Source organism: Cryptomeria japonica, chromosome 3 (genome assembly GCF_030272615.1).
Source record: "Cryptomeria japonica chromosome 3, Sugi_1.0, whole genome shotgun sequence".
NCBI lineage: Eukaryota > Viridiplantae > Streptophyta > Pinopsida > Cupressales > Cupressaceae > Cryptomeria > Cryptomeria japonica.
This window is the reverse complement of record NC_081407.1, coordinates 801,968,361-801,989,860: the sequence shown is the minus strand read 5'-3', so window position 1 is coordinate 801,989,860 and position 21,500 is coordinate 801,968,361. Positions and strand designations below refer to the sequence as shown.

Genomic DNA, 21,500 nt, shown 5'->3' with positions numbered 1-21,500 from the left:
GGTTGAAATCTAGTAAAAGCCACTTTGCCTCTTTGCCACTTGTAAGTGGAGGAACTTCCAGCTTAGCAAACTTATAGATATCCTCATTTGACTCTTGGCATCTCTTTTGCTTGAGTGGTTACTTGAGAAAACCAAGAAAAATGTTAATGATAATAATGATGGGTGCACCTTCTATGGTTACTCCAAATCTTGTTGATGTATGAAGCAAACTAAATGATTGAGATCCCCCCACTCCTTCTATATGCGTTCAAGTTGTCCAATTGCTTGATTTATGTTTTCTATTATCTTGCTTTGGGCTAATGCTTCATGTGAACTCTAAGGATGTGACTTTTTTCATCCACTTTTTTTTTTAAATTTGTGTAATATTATCTTTTATATGGTAATATATACATTCATAAAAAATAAATAAATCAATGGTAGGTAGAACATGTCATTATTGAAGGCACTCCACATCAATTAACTTGATATTTAATTAATTTAATTTTAATAATTAACTTAATATTTATTAATTAATATAAATTTTAACTTTTTTGAGTGACTTAAAGTCCACAATAACAACATATAACCAATAGCATACAATATAAATAATAATATTTTTATTACTCTAAATGACCTGAAGAAGAATAAATTAATAAAAATTCTCATATTGCAATTTATCATCTACCGAAAGATGATTAAATAATTAAAAAACCATATGCATGTGAAATTTCCCAATATCCAGACCTTTAAAGCGGGAGACCCTTCATCCCCGCACTTCCACATAAATAAATTCTTGATTAAATTGTAAAACACCGTTTTACACAAAGCACAAGCACCGCAACGAAAAACAAAACAAACCTTGTGGTTCTGCCCGTTAGCCTACTTTCTGTTGTAGCTTGTCAACTCTCTTTTCTATTCAACAACAGTCTTCTGGATCTCAAAGCAAATTCCTCTCAGAATTCTGGAGATTTTGACAGTCTTTTTGTCTATTTTGAGCCAGAAATGAGCCCGATCTGATGGGTTATTTGGACTTTGCAATTCAAACCTTTGAAGCATTTTAAGCAGTACCCATTCCGGCCTTGCGCGCCTCAGGATATGTCGAAGATCTGTATAGGTTTTTGAAACTATTTTGTGGTCATTCTGAGTAAAGGATCTTTTCTGAACGCAATTTGGCAAAATTTTTGTGGTTCCTCTGGATCTGGTTTCTGTCAGTGTGCCGAGATGACCGACGTTTTTGCTGTGGGAGATCTTGCAGAATGTATTTTGGATTTTAGCTTGAGTTTGCTCTCAGTCGAGGGGCTTATAGGTTCAGGGAGCGATTGTTTGTTGCACGGAGTAAATTAGCAGGGTTTATTTTCGGTATTTTATTTGGGAGAAATGTTTCGGCGAGACAAAGACAGAGATAGAGATAGATTTCGAGAGCAAAACGGGTTTTCGCCATGCGGGCAAGTGAGGGTTCTTGTTGTCGGAGATTCAGGTAAATTTTTCTATTTTTAAATTTGTTTTTTTGGATAATTGAAGCTTATTATTCGTGATGCTTGGACTAAGTGAGGTCCGCGCTGTTTTATGACAGCTTCAGTAGTTTAATTACGATAACATTTGATGTTGTTTCGTCGTGCATCTTGTTTTAAGCCACTGTCCATTAGAAATTTAGACACATTCATGAAAATCTGGATCTCTAAATGATCTAATAATTAATTATTGGCCTCTTTCAAATATGTGTATTAAATTCATTCAGATGGGCTTTGATTGTTTCATAAAAGGCGAGATCTAGTGTAGTTATTATTGTGCTGCTTCGTGTAGTTTATTTACTAAGTACAGCGGCCATTTAATTATCAATTAAACTGGAAGCTACCTTTATGTTGCCCGAAAACACTTCCACAGAAAGACAAGTTTTGATCAATTTATTTAACGAGGAATGGGTTTTGAGCAACATATTAAATCAAGTGTAAAATATCATCTCGCTTGTAAATTATATCGTAATATATCAGCTCATATAAGAAGCTTGTGATGGGATATAAATCGTAACATCCACAGGACCTCGCCAATTATTGTCATAGGTTTGGGCCTCCTGATATCATTTGAGAGCAATGAAGTATAGTCAAATTAGCTCAGACTTACAAGGCCTTACTTGTATAGATCTACAGACGAGGAAGGCTTGTGACATAATGCACGATAATATTCAAGAATGGCATCAAAGAAAGTTACAAGCCAGGAATTACTTGTAAGCTATTATGGATGCTTGATAGGGTGTCTTGATCAACCGTTCCCCCTTATCAAGTCCAACCGGATAGGGTGTCTTAATCACCCGTTCCCCCTATCAAGGCAAACTGAATAGGGTGTCTTATCAAACTGTTCCCCCTGTTATACCATCCATGATAGGGTGTCTTATCAAACCGTTCCCCCTATCTTTCCATATACAACAGGGTATCTTGATAAACCGTTCCCCCTATCTTAACACATATGATAGGGTGTCTTCTTAAACCGTTCCCCCTATCTTTCAACACATGATAGGGTGTCTTATTAAACTGTTCCCCCTATCTTTCCATATACGATAGGGTGTCTTGATAAACCGTTCCCCCTATTTTTCATTATTATAATCAGCATAGATTGATTTACAGTGCTCTTATTTTAAGTTACAGTATTCAGATTATTACAGAATACCCATAATCAGATCCATGTTCATAACATGTATAAACATTATTATCAGCAGCATATAACTTGTCATAAATATGCAGACGTATGTCCAGAACATGTATAAATAATATTAACAGCAGCATAACTTGTCATAAATATGCAGAAGTATGTCCAGAACGTGTATAAATAATGTTAACAGCAGCATAACTTTATATGCAGAAGTGTATATATAGTGACATTATGCTATACTGAATAATTGTAAGCAGCAGTATATTAATCTGGAGAATGCAGATATAAACATTATTACTATGGATGTAGATCATACCACCAAACAGAATGTATAATCGCACAACTAGGTGTCAATATTGCTGTAGTTATCCCATCTATCCTCTAATGGTTGAATGATTGGTGAATAATTGATTGATTGAATGAATTCCTTTGATTGTATGATTTGAGGTATTGGTGAGTGATAATTTAATGAAGGCTGGTTTGATATGTTGGGGAACGATGATTGAATGTATGCTGATTTGATAGGATGATTTGCTGCTTGATTGTTGCTTGATTGGAATGATTGGGGTGATGATTGATAAGTGATCATTGAATAATTGGAATGATCTCTTTTATACTTCATTGGTTAAGGGTCACCACCTTTCATAAGACTTGGGTCACCACCCTTCATTAGAATTGGGTCGCCACCCTTCATTGCTAGCCTTTTAAAATTATATATTCTTTCCAATTGTTTTCTCTTCCTCCCCTCAAATGAGACCTCCTTCCCTTTGTATCTTCCATTGTGAAGGAGAAGTCACACCTCTTCACAATCACCACCCTTGGTAATAGTTACAACTCACAACCTTCCACAATCACCACCCTTCATAATAGTCACAACCTTTCACAATTACCACCCTTTCGAAAGGGCCACAACCTTTCGCAATCACGACCCTTCAGAAGAGTCACAACCTTTTGCAATCACCACCCTTCGGAAGACTCACAACCTTTCATAATTTCTGCCCTCCTTTGGAAGAGTCACTTCCTTATTTACTTCCCATTTCTTCTTTATTCTATTGACTCTTCCTTGATTTACATGCTCCCTTATTTCGTTTCTCCTCCCTCTCCCCTCTCAAATGAGGTTCTCTTCTCCCTTTTATATCTCATGTTCGAGGGAGTCACAACTTTTCATTTTATGCCTTTTGACCATTCATTAACTTAGCTAAATTTTAATTATATTTAATTTTATATTTTAATTTAAATGTTATTTATATTCTTTTGTATTTTAATTTTATTATTATTATATATTATTAAATCCTATTTCATAGTGGGGACATTACACAATTTACCAAACTGATTACAACATATCACTGGCTCATTCAAATTGGTTGTCTCCTTAGAGCAATACTCAATACAAAATGACAATCAAGATGACTTTCTCTTGCCTAGTCACTGCTATATATATTGCACAACTAAAAACAACTACTACTTCCCTATACATGTGGGCTAGATGCTTTTATTCTAATTAGCTTATGGGCAAAGTTCCACAGAGTTTCCTGATGGGGAGACCAAGGGCCTAAATTTGGGGATGGCAAGGGGATGACAATGAAGGAGTGGTGGGGGGCCAGTGCTTATATAAAAATAGAGGTAAATTGAAATCTTCAAGGCAAATCCTGCAGTATAACATCTCTTTGAGTGCCCCATGAAAGGCCAACTAGTTTTCACGAAGTTAAAGGTTGCAATCAGGATGTAATGGCATGTGCCATATAGCAAGTGACCCAGCGGCGTCCTAGGCAAAGGTGGTGGAGGTGGCAGAAGTGGTGGTGCTGTGAGGGGACATTTCCCCAAAATCCCTAAGTCTCGGAAGCGTCCCCCTACAAGGGACACAAGTTTTTTTTGGGGAGGGACGCGTTCCCATGGAACACTGCTTATGGGATAACATACAAAACATCTGTGTGCCCAATTGTTTATTTATTAATACCTAGTACATAATAAAAGAGTTATGATGTAAGGGTCCTAACATGCCTTCCCCTTCAAAAGCTTCATCCTCAAAGTTGAAGATGAAGTAATTGCTCCTGGAATTGGCATAGTAGCTCCCAAGCCATGACTTCTGGCTTCAACCCTTTCCACTGTACCAACACATCCATTCTAGTGTGGTGACAAAGTTGGCATGAATGATATTTTAGAATAGCCTCCATTGCTAAGATAATAGATCCTTCTATATTGAGCTCAAGCAATGCTGTTTGAATCTAAATGTGCTTACCAATGACCTGCATCCAATAGGATAAATGAAAAATAGGATGGATCTTGGAAGATTGTGGAAGGTCTAACTTGTATGGAACTATTCCAATCCACTGTAAAAATTGATAAGTACCATAGAATTTGGATGCTAATTTTGGCTGCAATTTAACTTCAAGGATGTTTACTTGTATGGCTCCAAGTGGTGTTGACCTACTTGCTGCTTCCTTTGGTTTTGGGCCATTGTCATGTTATCCTTTAGAACTCAAAGCATGATTTTTTTAGTGCAGAGGGCAGAATTAAGTCATTGTACTTAAGAACTGGCTAGAATGTGGAGTGAAACGGATGGTGGTTGTTGGCCCTATACTGCATCATATGGGGTCATTTTTGTTGCCATGTGATAAGTGCTGTTGTATCACCATTCAGCCAACGGTAAGCATTTGATTTAGTGAGTTTGTTGTTCGAGGCAAAACGATAAAAATAAAGCTCCAAGCACTTTTTGATGATTTCTGTCTGACCATCAGTTTGTGGATGGTGTGCTGAGTTCATAGTTAGTTGGGTTCCATGTTCCATGTAGCTTAAAGAGTTCCAAAAATTGTTAGTGAAACTTGAAAGTTGGGTTGTAGTTACAAATGGTGGAATTGAAAGATATGGTCAATGAATGTCCGGGCAACGTTTGAGGCTCTGTATGAATGGACTGGTGGGCAAAAATTGGCATAATTAGACAGACTATCCACCACCACGAAAATATCTGATTTGCCATCTAACTTTGGCAAGCCTTCAATAAAACCCATTGAAATAGTTGTCCATAACCTAGTGGGAATTGGTAATGGTTGTAGACTTGTAGTATCCCTGGATTTGGAACCATTCCTTCTTTGTGGCACTGGTTGGTATCACATTCTTCCATAAATTATATGATATACTGTTTCATTATGACCCAGAAGAAGTTCCTGCAAGTTCTTTCATATCTCTTTGAAAACCCAAAATGCTGTGTGGATGGGGATGCGTGAAGTTCGTGTAAGGGTTTATCTTGAAGAGCCAAGTTGGTAACTAACACCAACACCCTTTATAGTGCAAGTATTGTGATCCCATAAGTAGCTGGGCTTAGTGGAAGGATTGGTGGCTAATTACTGAATAAGCCATTCAATCTCTTCATTTTGTTACCATTCTTGGTGAATTTCTGTCAACCAATCTAGTGTGGGTAATAAGACACAAAGTGTTGTCTGATCTACATATTTGCGAGGCACATCTAACACAACATTGCCTTTTAGTAAACAACTTCATGACCCACTTTTGCTGCTTTGGAGACAGGATGTGTTTTTATATAAAATTGCCTCCCCGCAAGATATGGCTGCCATTTATGACAACATGAAGAATTGCTAGCATTTCTTTCTCATAAGCCAATTTGGCAAGATTCTTTCCGGCACGTGCCTTGTTGGTATATGCTAGTGGTCTACCTTCTTGCATCAATACAACTACAATTCTATTCCCTAATGCATTATTTTTAATGATGAATGGTTTGGATAAGTCTAACACTTTGAGTACAAGTGTAGTGGACATGCTGGAGGAAATCAAAAGCTTTTCTTTTTTGCTGCCTCTGACCACTTGAATGCATTTTTCTTTGACATGGCGGTCAATAGAAATGCAATTTAATTGTAATCTTTTGAATCATTAATTGTAATAGACAATGAGAACTAAGGAGTAGCAAAGATTTTTTGAGGGTTTTAGGTTTGTACCAATTTTTCATATCTTCATTTTTTTTAGAGTCACTTTAATTCCTTCCATTGATACGATATACTTGATATATTCAATCATTGTATAGCCAAAAGAACACTTGGAGCATTTTGCACTTAACTAGTTTTCTCCAAGGATTTGTATGATTTGATCCATGTGAATAAGGTTGTCATGTCCCCTCTTTTCTAACAAATTAATTATTAATATTATTATTATTAAAATATAAGTGCTTTTTCAACACCATAAATGCATATATTAATAATTAAACATTAAATTATAAATTATATTGTGACAATTTAAATCTTGGCTCCCAATTTTAGGTCCCACGGGTACTATATGGTGGAGGTATATCTTCAAATTTGCTGGCTCATTTTTATTATCAAGTTTTGGTTTTGCAATTGCATTTTTGAGATTCAAGTGCTTCAAGCTTTTAAGGACAAAACCCCTTGACGGCAAAACGGAGGTTAGGACAAAAAGCTTTTCCTTTCATTGGGCAGTGCCATTCAGGTGCTGTAGGTCTGCTAAGTTGATAATTTGGTGTCTTTGAAGGTTTCATAGCTGCCACAGCCATTTAGTTTGTTGGATAACTGATATTTACTAGTAGAAGCAAATTTGGGTGATTTTATTTGCTGGACAGAAGATTAGAACAGTTCTGGTCATGAACGATTATCTCTGAAGTCCTTGAATCAGGTTGCTGCTCTTACATTGGGTGCTTATACAGCATCAATACACATAAATCCTATGCCCAATTGGCAATTGCTGTGTATCACTAGGGTAGTATCATACCAGTGTGTAACTTAGGGCATATTGCCGCTCAAGGAGAAAATCAATCTCAAGAGGAGGAGCCCTACAGTAGTCCCTAAATTGCAGACCTGATCTAGTAATTTAAGGCACTGCAAGGAGTGAAATCGCTGTTACCAGAGGTGCAAGGAGAAAGCTAGATGACTTGGGCATGCCACCAACCATACTATGGTCAACAAGGAGAGGGAGCTTTAATCCATAATGGAAAGTGAATCTGAATTAACCCATTCAAAGTGAATCTGAATCAACCCATTCTGTTATCTTACTTTTTCCCCAAGTGAAAATAAAGTTACGAAAGCATTAATAGAAGATAGAAAAACAAAGAATAATATGATTCTTTGTTTAAGTTGGATATTAATGAAGAATATTTATGAAAACTCTTTCAAAAGAGAAGAATAATAATATTTATTAATAAGCAACCTTTGTGAAAGGGTGTGATGGTTTGAAAACCACCACTTAAGGCTTATATAAAGCATTTATGTGAGACTTGGAAAGGGACATAGAGATCACTCAAGGAAGAAGAAGGTGGTTTGGTGGGCTATGGGCATTGGAGAAGGAGACACACAGTGTGTCCAATTCGTGGTAGAGAGTACACTTGAGATTGTTTGGCCAGGGCTTTGGTGTGAGTAGACACATACTTTTGTGTAGGTAGACACATACTTTGTTTCAAGTAGGCACATGTGTTTTTACATAGATTCTCTAGAGTGTGACATAGCTATGAGGGCCAATACCATTGAAATCTTGATAGGGTGAGAGTGACCTTTCCAAATTTTGCAATTTAGAGAAGTATTGAAAACCATTGATGTTAAAAGATATTGGAAACATTATATATATGAGTTTGAAACTTTGAAGTTAATTTGATTGAATTATGTGGTTGTGTTATTCAATTTATTATGCTAATTATTTACTTTAGAGTTCTTATAAATTATTACAAGTATAGTTCACATTGGTTATTTACATCTATTTTGATAACATTACATATTCTAAATTATTTTAGCTCTAGTATTAACATATTTAAATCCATTGCAAATAGCTAATTAACTTTGGCAAAAGTAGTATTACACATTTAACCATTCATAGTTTTAGGTCAAAATTGTTATACTGCTAGCCACTATTATTACTAAGATAAGAAGATTGTAATGCTCTAAGTCTAATAATCTATTGTGACGGTCTTTCATCAAGTATATTGAGATGAAAACAATGAATGAGCATAGAAGGTGAAGGAAATACCATCAGGATCAGCTTCATAAAGACATGCAACAACAATTGGGGAAGATCGCTATACTTACTCATGATGGATCGAATAATTGTACAACCAGGGCATGGTTGCAAAAGTTGGATACTAACTTTTTATTCCCCCATGTATGTGGAGGAAGCAATTAAGTTTGCCACGTTACACTTAGAGGGTCTGGCTCATGAGTGGTGGTACTATGACATGGTGACTTGAGGACATGGTTCTATTACTACTCTAGAAGTGTTCAACAAAAAATTGATGGGAAAGGATCCAAGGACTCATTTCAAGAGAGTTAGAATAGTTGAGGTAGGAGGGTACAATTGACCACTACGTGGAAAAGTTTCAAAGACTATCAACGATGGTTCCAGATGTGACGGAGAGGAGGCTCACGATGCTATTTATAGAGAGTCTAATTTAATCAGTTAGGGTTTGGTGAGGGCATTTGATTTGGATTCCTTGTAAGAGGCCATCAAAATAGCTTTGAATGTGGAGGATTTGATGATTAAGAACAAGTTCTACTCGAAGAATGCACCACAGGGTTAGCATAAGAAACCTTTTTATAAGGATTCTCTCATTCTAAGGCTTTATCTTTGAAATCAAATAGGGTTGAAGAATCCAAGAATGAATTTCAAAGAAAAAATTATGGTTTTCTTATAGAGAGGCATGGGAGCCAAGGCATAGATGCTTGGAAAAGGAACAAGTACATTGCATAGAAATGGTTTTTGATGAGTATCTTGAGTTAGAAGAACCAGAGCACGAGGTTGTAGCTGATGAGATAGAGTAAGGGCCAATCAAGGAGAGATTATAGGAGGCACACTAGTCACTCTTTTAGGCGCACTTAGGTATCATACTTTTTGAGTATGAGGAGTCTTATAGGTTCATATAGTGATAGTATTGATTGATAGTGGGGCCACCCACAACTTAATTGACAAGGATTTGGTAACTAGGATGTGATTGTGGATGAATGATTTTGAGGCATTTAATGTTATAGTGTTTGATGGGTTTACTGTTCTATGTAATGAGAGGATTCAACATCTTCAATTGACCTTAGGGAGACACGAAGTATGGGATGATTTTTATGTGGTTAGTATTTGTGAGGTAGATGTGGTTTTTGGTGTGCAATGGTTGAATTCACTTAGTGAGTTCACCCAAAACTATTAGATTATAAAGTTGAAATTCAAATCCAAGGGAAAGGAGGTGGTTTTTTGAGGCTCATCCAATTAAGCTCTTAAGATTGTTTCGGCGAAAAGGATGGAGAGGGCTTTTCGTAGAGACCAAGTGGCTTTGGTAGCATAATGTTTGATTATAGAATGAGTTCATCCAAGGACGAAAGATCTTACCATGTTGACATCCAATCCATCTTGGATAAGCACAACAAGGTGTTTAGTGATATTCCTTTAGGGTTGCCACCAAATAGAGGTTTTCAACATGCTATTGAATTGGAGGAAGGATCAAAATTGATCAACACTATACCTTATCATCATCATAGGAGCTTAATGAAGAGATTGAGAAGGTGATTAAGGAGTTGTTGGATATGGGATACATATGATGGAGCTCTAGCCCATTTGCTTCTTTTGTGGTACTGGTTAAGGACGGTACCATGAGAATGTGTATTGACTATAGGGCACTCAACAAGAACTGCCACCCTATTCCTAGGATTGATGAGTTGATAGATGAGCTTCACGGTTCAATATGCATTTCAAGATTGATTTATGGTTAGGATACCATCAAATAAAGGTGAGAGGCACATCTTTTAGGTGTCACTATGAGATTCTAGTCTTGTCATTTGGTTTCACTAATGCACCCTCAACATCCTAATGTTGCACGAATTAGGTATTTATTAAGCAGTTGGGGAAATCTATGTTGGTTTTTTGATGATATATGGATCTATAGCAAGATTTATGAGGATCATTTGAGGCACATAGATGAAGTACTTGGTATTTTGGAGCATACTCATTTTTTGCCAAGGCTTCAAAATGTGAGTTTAGTTTGACAAATGTATTGTATCTAGGGCATAAGATTACTGCTCAAGTGGTAACATGGATGGCAAGAAGATTAAGGCAATCATGGATTGGCCTCCACTTAAGAATATATCACACTTGAGAGGGTTTTTGGGTCTTTGTAGGCTTGTAGCTATTGCAAGAGGTTTGTCCAAGAGTTTTCGTAGCTAGCAGCGCCATTGACAAATTTGACAAAGAAGGGAGTTTTCTCTTGGAATGATTTAGCATAGAGAGCTTTTGATAAGCTCAAGAAGTAATGAGTTCATGTTTCATTTCGGCTATTCCGGACTTTTCACTACCTTTTGTCTTGGAATGTGATGCTTTAGGAGTTGGGATTAGAGAGATTTTGATGCAAAACAAACACTCCATAGCATTTGAGAATAGGAAGCTCAAGGAGTTAGAGAGGAGTTTTTCTTTCTATGACAAGGAGATGCTATCCATCATGCATGCACTAGCCAAGTTTAGATAGTATTTGGTTTGTGAGAGATTTGTGGTGAATTTGGATCACAATAGCGTAAAATTATTCTGCAATCAAAAGGATTTGAATGATGGACAACAAAAGTGGGTAAGTAACACACTTATGATTTTGATATTGAGTATGTTAAAGGGAAGAATAATATCGTGGCTAATGCTTTATCAAGGAAGCCCTATTTGTACTCTTTGACTAATATATCTGCTGATTGGAGAGTTTATATAATAGCTGAGTATGCCAAGAACACATTTGCTATTGATATTTTGGATGGCAAGTTACAAGATGACAAGTACAAGGTGGTTGATAAGCTCATCTTCTATAAGGATTGGGTGCATCATGTTTCAAAATCGAAGATGAAGAAAAAATTGAGGGCATGCCATGACACACCATTAGCTGGTCACTGAGGGTACTACAGGACATACAAGTAGGTAAGAGAGCATTTTCATGGAAGGGATTAAAAGGTGATGATTTGAGGTATGTTAGGGAGTGTTTCGCTTGTCAACAAAACAAAGTAGAGCATAAATTTATAGCTTGATTGTTGAAGCACTTATCTATTCCAAATCAGAAATGGGAGAGCATCCCTTTGGATTTTATCACAGATTTTCGCGAGTGCAGGGTAAGGATTGTATTTTGGTGGTTGTGGATGGAAGTATCCTCATTTTTATGCTATATCTCCCTAACATACAGCTCCATAGGTGGCTGATTTATTTTTTTAGAGAGGTGTTTGGGTTGCCTAGAAATATTTTGAGTGTCAGGGATAGTAGTTTCATTAGTTTGTTTTGGAAAGAACTCTTTTGATTAATAGACATAGAGCTAACACCCATCATTAGTTATCACCCTGAAATGTATAGATGGAGACTATGAATAAATGGATTGAAGGGTATTTAAGGAATTATGATATAGGGCAGCAAACATCATGGATTAATTGCCTCCATTTTGGGGAGTCTTGCTACAACTCCACTCATCATATGTCTATAGTTATAACTCCTTTTAAGGCATTATATGGATATTATACATTAACATTCCTAAATTTTATTATTTTAAATAGTGGAGATGGTGTAGAAGAGTCTAGACATTTTTAATGCACTCAAGGAGAATTTACAACAGGCCTAAAATCAACAAAAGATGTATGCTGACTGTGATCGTACGAATTTTTTTTTTATGGTGGGAGACATTGTGCTTTATAGATTACATCCTTATAGGCAATCTTCACTCAAGGGAAGTGGAGTTGAGAAGCTTAAGCCTTATGGATCTTACAAGATCACACAAAGAATAGGAGAGGTTGCATATGAGTTAGAACTGCTAGAAAACTGTAAAATTTACAATGTTTTCCATGTGTCATGCCTTAAGAGAGCTCTTGGACAGCATGCTACACTTTCCTTGGAGCTGCCCAACTTGATGAAAAAGGGAAATTGATTTTGGAACCCGAGGCTATTATCAATACAAGAGAAAGAAGGCTTTAAAAAAAGGTCATCACGGAGTACTTTGTAGTTTGTATGTTGGAAGAATTTTGCTCTGGAGCATATTTATGAGGAGTGGAAATTTTTTATCATCCAAATGCGAAATTCCTTGAGGACAAGCATTGTTGGGGAAGGGAGGGCTATCATGCCCCTTCTTTTGCAATAGATTAATTATTAATAAAATAAGTGTTTTTTCAACACTATAAGTACATATATTAATAATTAAACATTAAAAATAAGAATATAAATATAAAAATATAGAATATAATTTATATTTTGGCAATTCAAATCTTGGCACCCAAATTTAGGTCCCATGCATCCTAAATGTAATAGTTACCCAATAAAAACTAATAAATTTGGTAATTAATGAGTTTAATAAATATAACCTAGATGCAAAGGAGTCAAAGGTCATATATGAATGGTTCTACAAATACTACAATTTGCATAAATTCATTTACCATTTTTGGATAACTTAAAAAATAACAACATTTTATGTACAAGCACGCATGAAACTATACTCAAAATTTAAAAGGAAGAGTAATAGTCTATAAGAGTCATCAACTTTGTCAACAATAGGGTCACAAGATAGATAAAAATATTAACACGTGCATCACTAAACATCTTCCATTTCCATCCTTCGTAACTTGAAGTGGAAGAGAGAGGGATCATCATCAAGGTGATATACACCCTGCCACGAAGCATCAAGCATCCCCGTGCTACTCCAATGGAGGAGCCCGAGCCATCACAAAGGATCTAGCAGTAGGTGGCCAACATGCATGATGGAATCCAATTCACTAGCACTTGTCTCACTAACATAAAAGTCATCACCATCTTAATCATTCTTAATTATCCCTCAAGTAATAAGAAACATAATTCAAATTGTCTTTCCTAATTGCTTGTTAGTAAACATTTAATATAGCATGTAATTTAATGTTTAAGCTTATGGGATGTGACACTAAATGGTGGAGGTATAGCATCAAATTTGCTGACTTATTTTCATTATTGGGTTTTGGCTTTGCAATTTCATTTTTGAGATTCAAGTGCTCAAGCTTTCAAGGATGAAACCCCTTGACAACAAACCAGAGGTTAGGACAAAAGCTCTTTTCTTTCATTGTGTAGCTCCATTCAGGTGCTGTAGGTGTGCTAAATTGACAATTTGGTGTCATTTCAGATTAGTGGGGGCGAATTGAAGCATTCATATCTGTTGTTGCTTATTAGTTTGTTGGATAACTGATATTTTTGTTCAAAAATAAAATTGGGTGTTTCTATTAGTTGGACAAATGATGAGAATAGTGCTGGTCATCAATAGTTATCACTTATCTCTGAAGTCTTGAATTGGGATGCTGCTCTCATATGGGGTACTTACTCATATGGGGTACTTATACAACATAGATCCACATAGGTCCTAGGTCCAATTGGTTATTGCTATCCATCACTAGGGTATCATCATAGTAGTGCCCAACTTAGGGCATAGATCACTCAAGGAGGATATCAATTTCAAGAGGAATGCTGCAATATGCCTTAAATTGCAGACCCGACTTGGTAATCTAAGGCACTACAAGGAGTGAAATCTCTATTACTAGAGGCTCAAGGAGAAAGCTAGATAACTTAATGAAGCTGCTATGGTTGATAGGGAGAGGGAACTTTAATCCACTATGGAAAGTAAATTTGAATTAACCCATTCAACCACTCAAAATTGCAGGTCAGAACTATTATACAGCTAGGCTGCCTCTAGAAGTATCATCAGCTAAGATTTGATTGTCTTGGGTAGCGTGTTGAGGAAACCTACAAGTCATTTTGTCAATCTATGTCCTGGTGAGTCGCTTAGACTCACCTAGTTTGAGAGTATTTTTAAAAACTTTGAAAAAAATCTTTGAACAATAGTATTATTGTATTCAGATCTAGAATTGATTTGTGATTCAAATAAATTTTTTGTTTTTTCTATTGTTCATTGTGTTTAAGTGTGAGTGTGCTTTAAAGAATTAAATTTGTATTTCCCAATGATTGAACTCAATAAATAGCCCCAATAGTTTATAATTGTACAAGGGATATTTCACAGAGGTGCTCTAATCACATTCTCTTGTAGATAAGGATGCCATCAAAATACATTGGGATGAATTTCTTGAGGAATGATTGAAAAATCTGGCTCATTATGCTTTGAATGATGTGGCAATAGTGAAGCCAAAAGGCATGGCTAGAAATTCGTAGTGACCTCACAAGTTTGAAAGGTGTTATTGGGAATATCTTCTTCTTGTAGGTATATTTGGTGATACTTAGACAACAAATCTAGTTTGGGAAAGAAATGGGTCTCATGCAATTCATATAGCAACTCATCAGTAATAGGAATTAGAAACTTAACCTTTATTGTGATTTTTAAATTTTTTTGGAAAACTCGTACACAATTGCCATGACCGTTATGTGCAAAAATTCTTGCAGCATCTATCTATTCTTAGTCTTAAACATGAAAGGGCATCTGTAAGGGTGAATATTTGCTGGTGTACATGTTGGGATCAACTGAATTGCATGATCATGTGGAGGTAATCCTTGTGGCTCCTCAAATGTTGGGGTGTGTTTGGTTAGGAGTTCTTGCAACTGTGAAGGTCGATTTGAGTCTACTAAAGTCTGATTCAATGAGTTGCATAGCACAAAGTTTGGTCATAACCTTGTAAGAACTCCTTTTAATAACTTCTCCATATTATGGTAGCTAAAATTTTGCTTGTTGGACTTGCTATTAGCCCTTTGAGAGTGTATTTTTGGTCATTGTCCATAAACTGCATTAGCATTTTCAAGAAATCCCACAGGATAGGTCCCAACATGCATAATCATCATGCTTCCCAAACCACATCACAATCACCTAATGGAATGATAGACTTACCTGATTTCAAATTGTAGTTTCCCACTAAAATCTTTAAGTTCATGCATTCACCCTTGCAAGCAATTGTTCCTTCATTAGCTATTATGACATCAAAATTGGAACATGGATATATGTAAGAATTCTCTTATGTAGCTACTCTAGGATATATGAAGTTATGGATGCTGCCTAAATCAATGAGAATGGTTAGAGGATATTTTTCTAAGTACCTCTCAACTTTCGTAGTTTGAGATGTAGTTATTTTGGTCAAGGCATGCACTGAAGGATCATCACTTGGTTTTGGCTATAGAAAGGTTTAATAGAATTATATATTAAAACAATCAGCTCGACAAGAGGTTCATGGTGGTATAATTCATTTGAATGGTGACCGTCGACCTTTTTTAGGTTGCATAGGTGCTTTAGAAAGATTTACCGGAAATATATCAAAACAATTAGCTCAACAAGAGGTCATAGTGGTTTAGGTGCCATAAAGAGTAGAAACATTTGCCCAAACATCTTTATAATATAAGCTTGCCCTAAGAGTTCCACATTTTTAAAATAGTTGCATTTTGCAATTGCATGGTTTGTAATTTTGTGGCACTAGAAGTTTTATCCCTCATGCATGCCCATATTTATCATGGCTAGGGTTCAAGCATGTAGTATGTTTTCTAGGTTGGGCATGTCTAGTCCATGGCTTGGAGATATACTGATCTCGTTTGTAAATAGTGTCAGGTCCAATTCTTTAGAACTTTCACTACTAAGGATTTTACCGTCTTTTAGCTGCACTATTCTATCTTTGAGGCTTGAAGCAAGTAACTTCTCATGGCTAACTACTTAGAAGTGCACCACAGATTACAAATGATTGATGGCTGTCTAGAGTGAAGCTTCTCCTAACCTATTGCGTCTTCTAATATACTTTGAGATATGTGCAGGCTCGTGACTGTATACAAATGTTGTCCAAGGGCACTCGATGATGGGTCAGATCCCACTTCTAATAACACATGAATGCCGTGTGCTTAGCAAAAAGAAAAAGCTGTCTAAGAATTTTTTCAAATCTAGCATAGGATTTCTAGCCAAAAACTGTTCTTGACAGAAAACAAATTACCATGGAAAAAAAATTGATATCAAAGCTGTAATGGAGGCAACCTTGGAAAGTGCTTTGATACTATGTGATTGTTCTTCCTGTAAACAGATTGTCTGAAACAAAAAATGGCATAAGCACTGTAAGTACTAAAGACAAAAATGAAGGAAACTTTATGGATATTACCAAACTGAATAGTATATATCACTGGCTGCTTCAAGGTGGTTGCACATTAGAGCAATGCACAATTCAAAATGATATTCAAGATGACTTTCTCATGCCTAGGCACTACAATACATATTGCTCAACTAAAGATAACTACTTCCCTATACATACATAGCACATGGGAGAACTTCAAAGCATATGCTCCTAAGTCTTTAGTTATTGAAAAATAAATTCTTTGCCAAAATTCTTTGCCAAAATTCTTTGCCAAAATTCTTTGCTTTATCTTTCCATGCATGCTGTCAAATGTCTCATATATCTCTCAAGACCAGGAGAGTCCAGATCAACATATGTAATGACTTCTACAACAGGTGAGATGAAAGAGCAAACATATATGCAAAACACAAAAAAAATGGCCAAAAGAATTAATTGATATGTTAGAAACTTCGAAAGTTTAAACATCAAACAATAAAACTAAAATATTAAAATCAGAAATTAAATATGAAAACCACCAATTTAATTTTTAATATTTAATAAAATGAACAATTTAATAATAAAATCAGCAATATCTTGTCTCATAGTGTACCGCCAATCATCAAGGATCATTTGTTTGATGGCTTTTCCTTCAGTAGAGCTTGAATTAGGCCATGTATTCCACTTTGAATTCATCATCATCAATTTTGTAGAGTTTCATGCACCTCAAGCATCCTTTCTAACAAAATGAAGTAAGAGGCATGTCTTGTCTCAACAAGTTTGAGGAATTCCTTCTTTTAACATGTCTTAAAGAGAGCGAGGTGTGGCGGTTGCAAATGAACATTTGAATATTTGTGGCTTCTATCTCCACTTGCTTCACCCAATCTATTTTCGTTGTGTCTTTCAATGCATTGTTCAATTCATCAACACATGGGGTCCAAAAAAGAGTGCTTGTAAGCACCCTGCACCATCATGCCAGCCAATTTGCGGACATGTGCTGGATTAGTGACCACTTGTACAACATTTGAGGCCCCAACCTCCTCTATGGCCCCTCTCAAAATGCTAAATTGGAAGTCTACATCCTTCAACTTCCTTGTCTAAGAAAATAAGAGCCAACTAGGCATGTGACTGTGATATTGATGAGTGGCCAATGTCTAATATTTGTCCACCCATCCATCACAATAGTTTGCCTCATATTCTCCATTAGCAAATTAACCTTAGAATGTTTTTTGTCTACGAGGGTAGTGCATAGTCTATGATCTCTAAGGGGTGCAAATGAGGGACCAATATAGGTTGCGTCTTTGATCATTTGTTTGAAATAGACCACATGAAATGGGGTGGCATAGGCATAAAGAAATTTGGCCATGGAAAACTTTTGCATCCCGTGCCTATACATTAAACATACTTGCAACTCTCCTTGCCCTCTCACCACGCACTAATTTTTCTCTTTCCTCTTGTGGCAATATTACTATTTTTTTTGGTACGCTAGGGGTATCCCCGTGATCCAGCCTAACAACCCAACATGCCTTACCTTGGGCTTACTTTATTGCCAAGCTGGGGTTAGGAAGGGGCGAGCTGAGGCGAGACTAGTCCGCTAGGGGGAGAAGCTAGAGCCCGCAACCAGTCCTCCCTCTTAAACTCAAGAGGGAGTCGAACCCTAGACCGATGGGGAGCAAACCCACCGCCCAAGCCAACTCACCTACTTGTGCGGGCTGTGGCAATATTACTATTACCACTACCATCCATGGATGACATAGGCATAGATGATTGTGCACTTGCAAAAGAATGTATTGGCATTGTCACACCTTTAGACCTCATTTTTGCCTCCATGTGCAATCTATGAGCCTTCTCATCCTCCTTTATGTCTAGATAAACTTAAAACTCCACGACTTGTAACACTCAAGAAATGAGATTATACCCTTGTGTAGCTCCCCCTAAAATCTGTCTTGCAAATGTGGCGCAACAACACCCTACTCCCCCCTGAATTTTTCTTTTTGGTATCTAGAGCTGTCACAAGTTATAAGGAACCTTTGCATAAGGTTTCAAGACAAGAAAGGGCACTCAAATGGATTTGGTGACTGTTCACCTCTACCCCTAACACTTCCACACTTTGATGATGCTGGAACACTTACATTTATTTGGGTTTCTTCCATGTCATTGTTACTACTATCACTGCTGCATATGTTGGTTTTGTGAGATATAATGAAACCTAAACTGAAAAATGGATAAAAAAATAGACATTTCTTACTTAAGCTTTGACAAAAATATTGAAAAAATAAATAAAAGTATACAAGGACTTACCTCTTTCAAGAAATTGTTGTCTGGGTTCTCACTAACAAATATACACTAGATTCAACCTCTCTTACAACGGTTCCTTCAATCCTTGCTAAAAAAATTGTTTTTCCTTAGAACCTTGCTGCAATATTTTTTGACAAACATAAAATGAAATGGCATTCAAATGAGGTAGGGCGACCTGGGGTGTGGGGGCCCACCAACAATGATTAAAAAGTTGTTTTTTTAAGTGAGTGTTGTATTTTAAAAAAATGTGTTGCTTTTTACCGGGGACAACCAGTCATTTCTTTTTTCCTTCTTGCACGTCCCCACATTACACAAATATGTTTGACCAATTTTGGATTTTTGGGGTCGGTCAATCATCCCTTTTTTCTTCCTGCATGTCCCTGCATTCTTGAAACATTTCCACGCAATTTTGGATTTTTGGGGACGGCCCAAGGACATTCTTGATATGTCACCCTATCCTCGGAATGTTCCAGAAATGGGGATGTGTCAATAAAGGCTGGGGATGTGTCCTTGAGTTTCCTTGACTATACTAAATAGAAAATAAAGGAGTTAGGATGTAGGAATCCTAACAATAACAAATTCAAATATTCAATGAATCTTATTTGGAATTTTCTTTTCTACTAGGTATTCTCTTTTTGCATGTCTATTTTTGTTTTTTGTTATTTAGCGAGATAGTTTCCATAGCTTGTTTTTATACATTGATTATACACAATTTTATCTTAATGAGCCCTCATTTGTTAGTAACATTGTGGTTTTGGTACCAAATTGAACTTATCCATCGTACAATTAAAATGATCAATATGTGGTTGTGACAAGAAGAAGATGATTTTCTCATTGGAGTTGATGTTTTATAGGGCCCTCTCATAAAGATTAAAGTTCTATGTATAAAGATGACCACTAAATTAAGGCTATAAAATTTCTAAAAACTATACACAACCAAAGATGACAACAAACATATTGCTTATGAGATTACATCCAACAAAAAATGCCTACATCCCCCATTAAAGCAAAAAACTATAGATAACCAACAATGACAACAAACTATTACTTACAAGACTACATCCAACAGAAAACATCTACATCACAGCCAAATCAACAAGATGGGTTTAGAATGTCCTCAGAGACACCACTTTTCAAGATCACGGGGAGATTGTAAGGGCAACTAATCTTAAGGCAGCCATTCCTCAAAACCACACAAATTCTCCAAGAATAAGGCCAGATCGTGGCAATAAAGTGCCAAGTCCACTTGTTTCTTTAGCAGAGACTGCATCACAAATTGGAGATGCTCAACCTCCTACTGTAGGTGTTCTAAATGTAATGTCCCCTTTTTTGGATATACCTGATTTTTGCCAAAAATTTCAATTCAAACAATACATTTTATTTACAAACAGTATTCTATAATAAAATTACATAATTGCAATTTAATTTAGAGAAATTCGTAATTAATTAACATCAAGCATTAATATCAAGGATCTATGATCATATACAAATAATCTCTATTGAAACAAAATATCTATATTCATTTGTATCTATTTCATAGCTTATTTCTAATTGCCAACCATATTAGGAATCCGGTGGAAAAACTTGATAGGATGCTGGGAGACTGTCCTCCTCAACCAAGCCCATGGGCACGGAATGAGCATACGAGCCATTCGGCCCATTGGCCCACAAGAATGACAGGATCTCTAGTCCATCCATCTTGGGGTTGGTGTACTTGATGAGGGAACCTGTACTGCTGCATCTCCCTGTCAAATGTTTCACATTGATTCCAGATATGATTGCTGATGGAAATCAGATAAGTAATTACTAATCTTATTTCTTGTTAGGACACCAGGAGACTATCTTCCTCAACCAAGCCCCCAAGGGCACGGAATGAGCTTCCAAGTCATTCAGCCCCTTGGCCCACAAGTATGGCAGGATCTCTAGTCCATCAAACTCTGGGTGGCATGCTTGATGAGGGAAGACCAGTACTGCTGCATCTTCCTAACAGATTTTAAAATAAATAAACAATAAATACAATGATAATCACTTTCCTTAATGTTTTAGATTACTGTACTTTTTCTGAATTCTATTCAAATCAGACTTCATCATTCGATTGTTGTTGAATGATCGATATCTGTATGATTGATTGATTGAGTACCTTTGATTGTATGATTTGAGATATTGGTGAGTGATGATTAATTGATTGTTGTTTAGATGATTGATGAGTGATAATGTAAGGAATGTTGGTTTGATATATTGGTGAATGATGATTGATGAATGCTGATTTGATAGATGGTTTGTTGATTGATTGTTTGCTTGATTTGAAAGTTGATGATTGCTTTTGTGGAATCATGAGTGATGATTGATAAGTGATCCTTGAATGATTGGAATTATCTCTTTTATACTTCATTAGTGAAAGGGCCACCACCTTTTCTCCATTGCTGCTCTTTGAGAGTAATAAATTATTTTCCAAATTGATCTCTTGCATCTCCTCCTCAAATGAAACCTTCTTTCCTTTTGTATCTTCCAATGTGAGGGTGAAGTTGCACCTTTTCATCATGTCTGCCCTTTGCAAGATTCACAACCTTTCATAATTACCACCCTTTGAAAGAG

General features: G+C 36.4%; 1 protein-coding gene across 1 annotated transcript in view; it reads left to right on the top strand.

Moving 5' to 3' along the window:
• The first annotated feature begins 760 nt into the window (after window positions 1-760).
• Window positions 761-21,500, top strand: part of LOC131036832 (small GTPase LIP1) — a 42,112-nt gene continuing 21,372 nt past the window's right edge. The window contains exon 1 of the mRNA XM_057968824.2: window positions 761-1,456. Coding sequence (XP_057824807.2) covers window positions 1,357-1,456 — 100 coding nt within the window. The 5' untranslated portion in view covers window positions 761-1,356. The remainder of the gene's footprint in view (window positions 1,457-21,500) is intronic.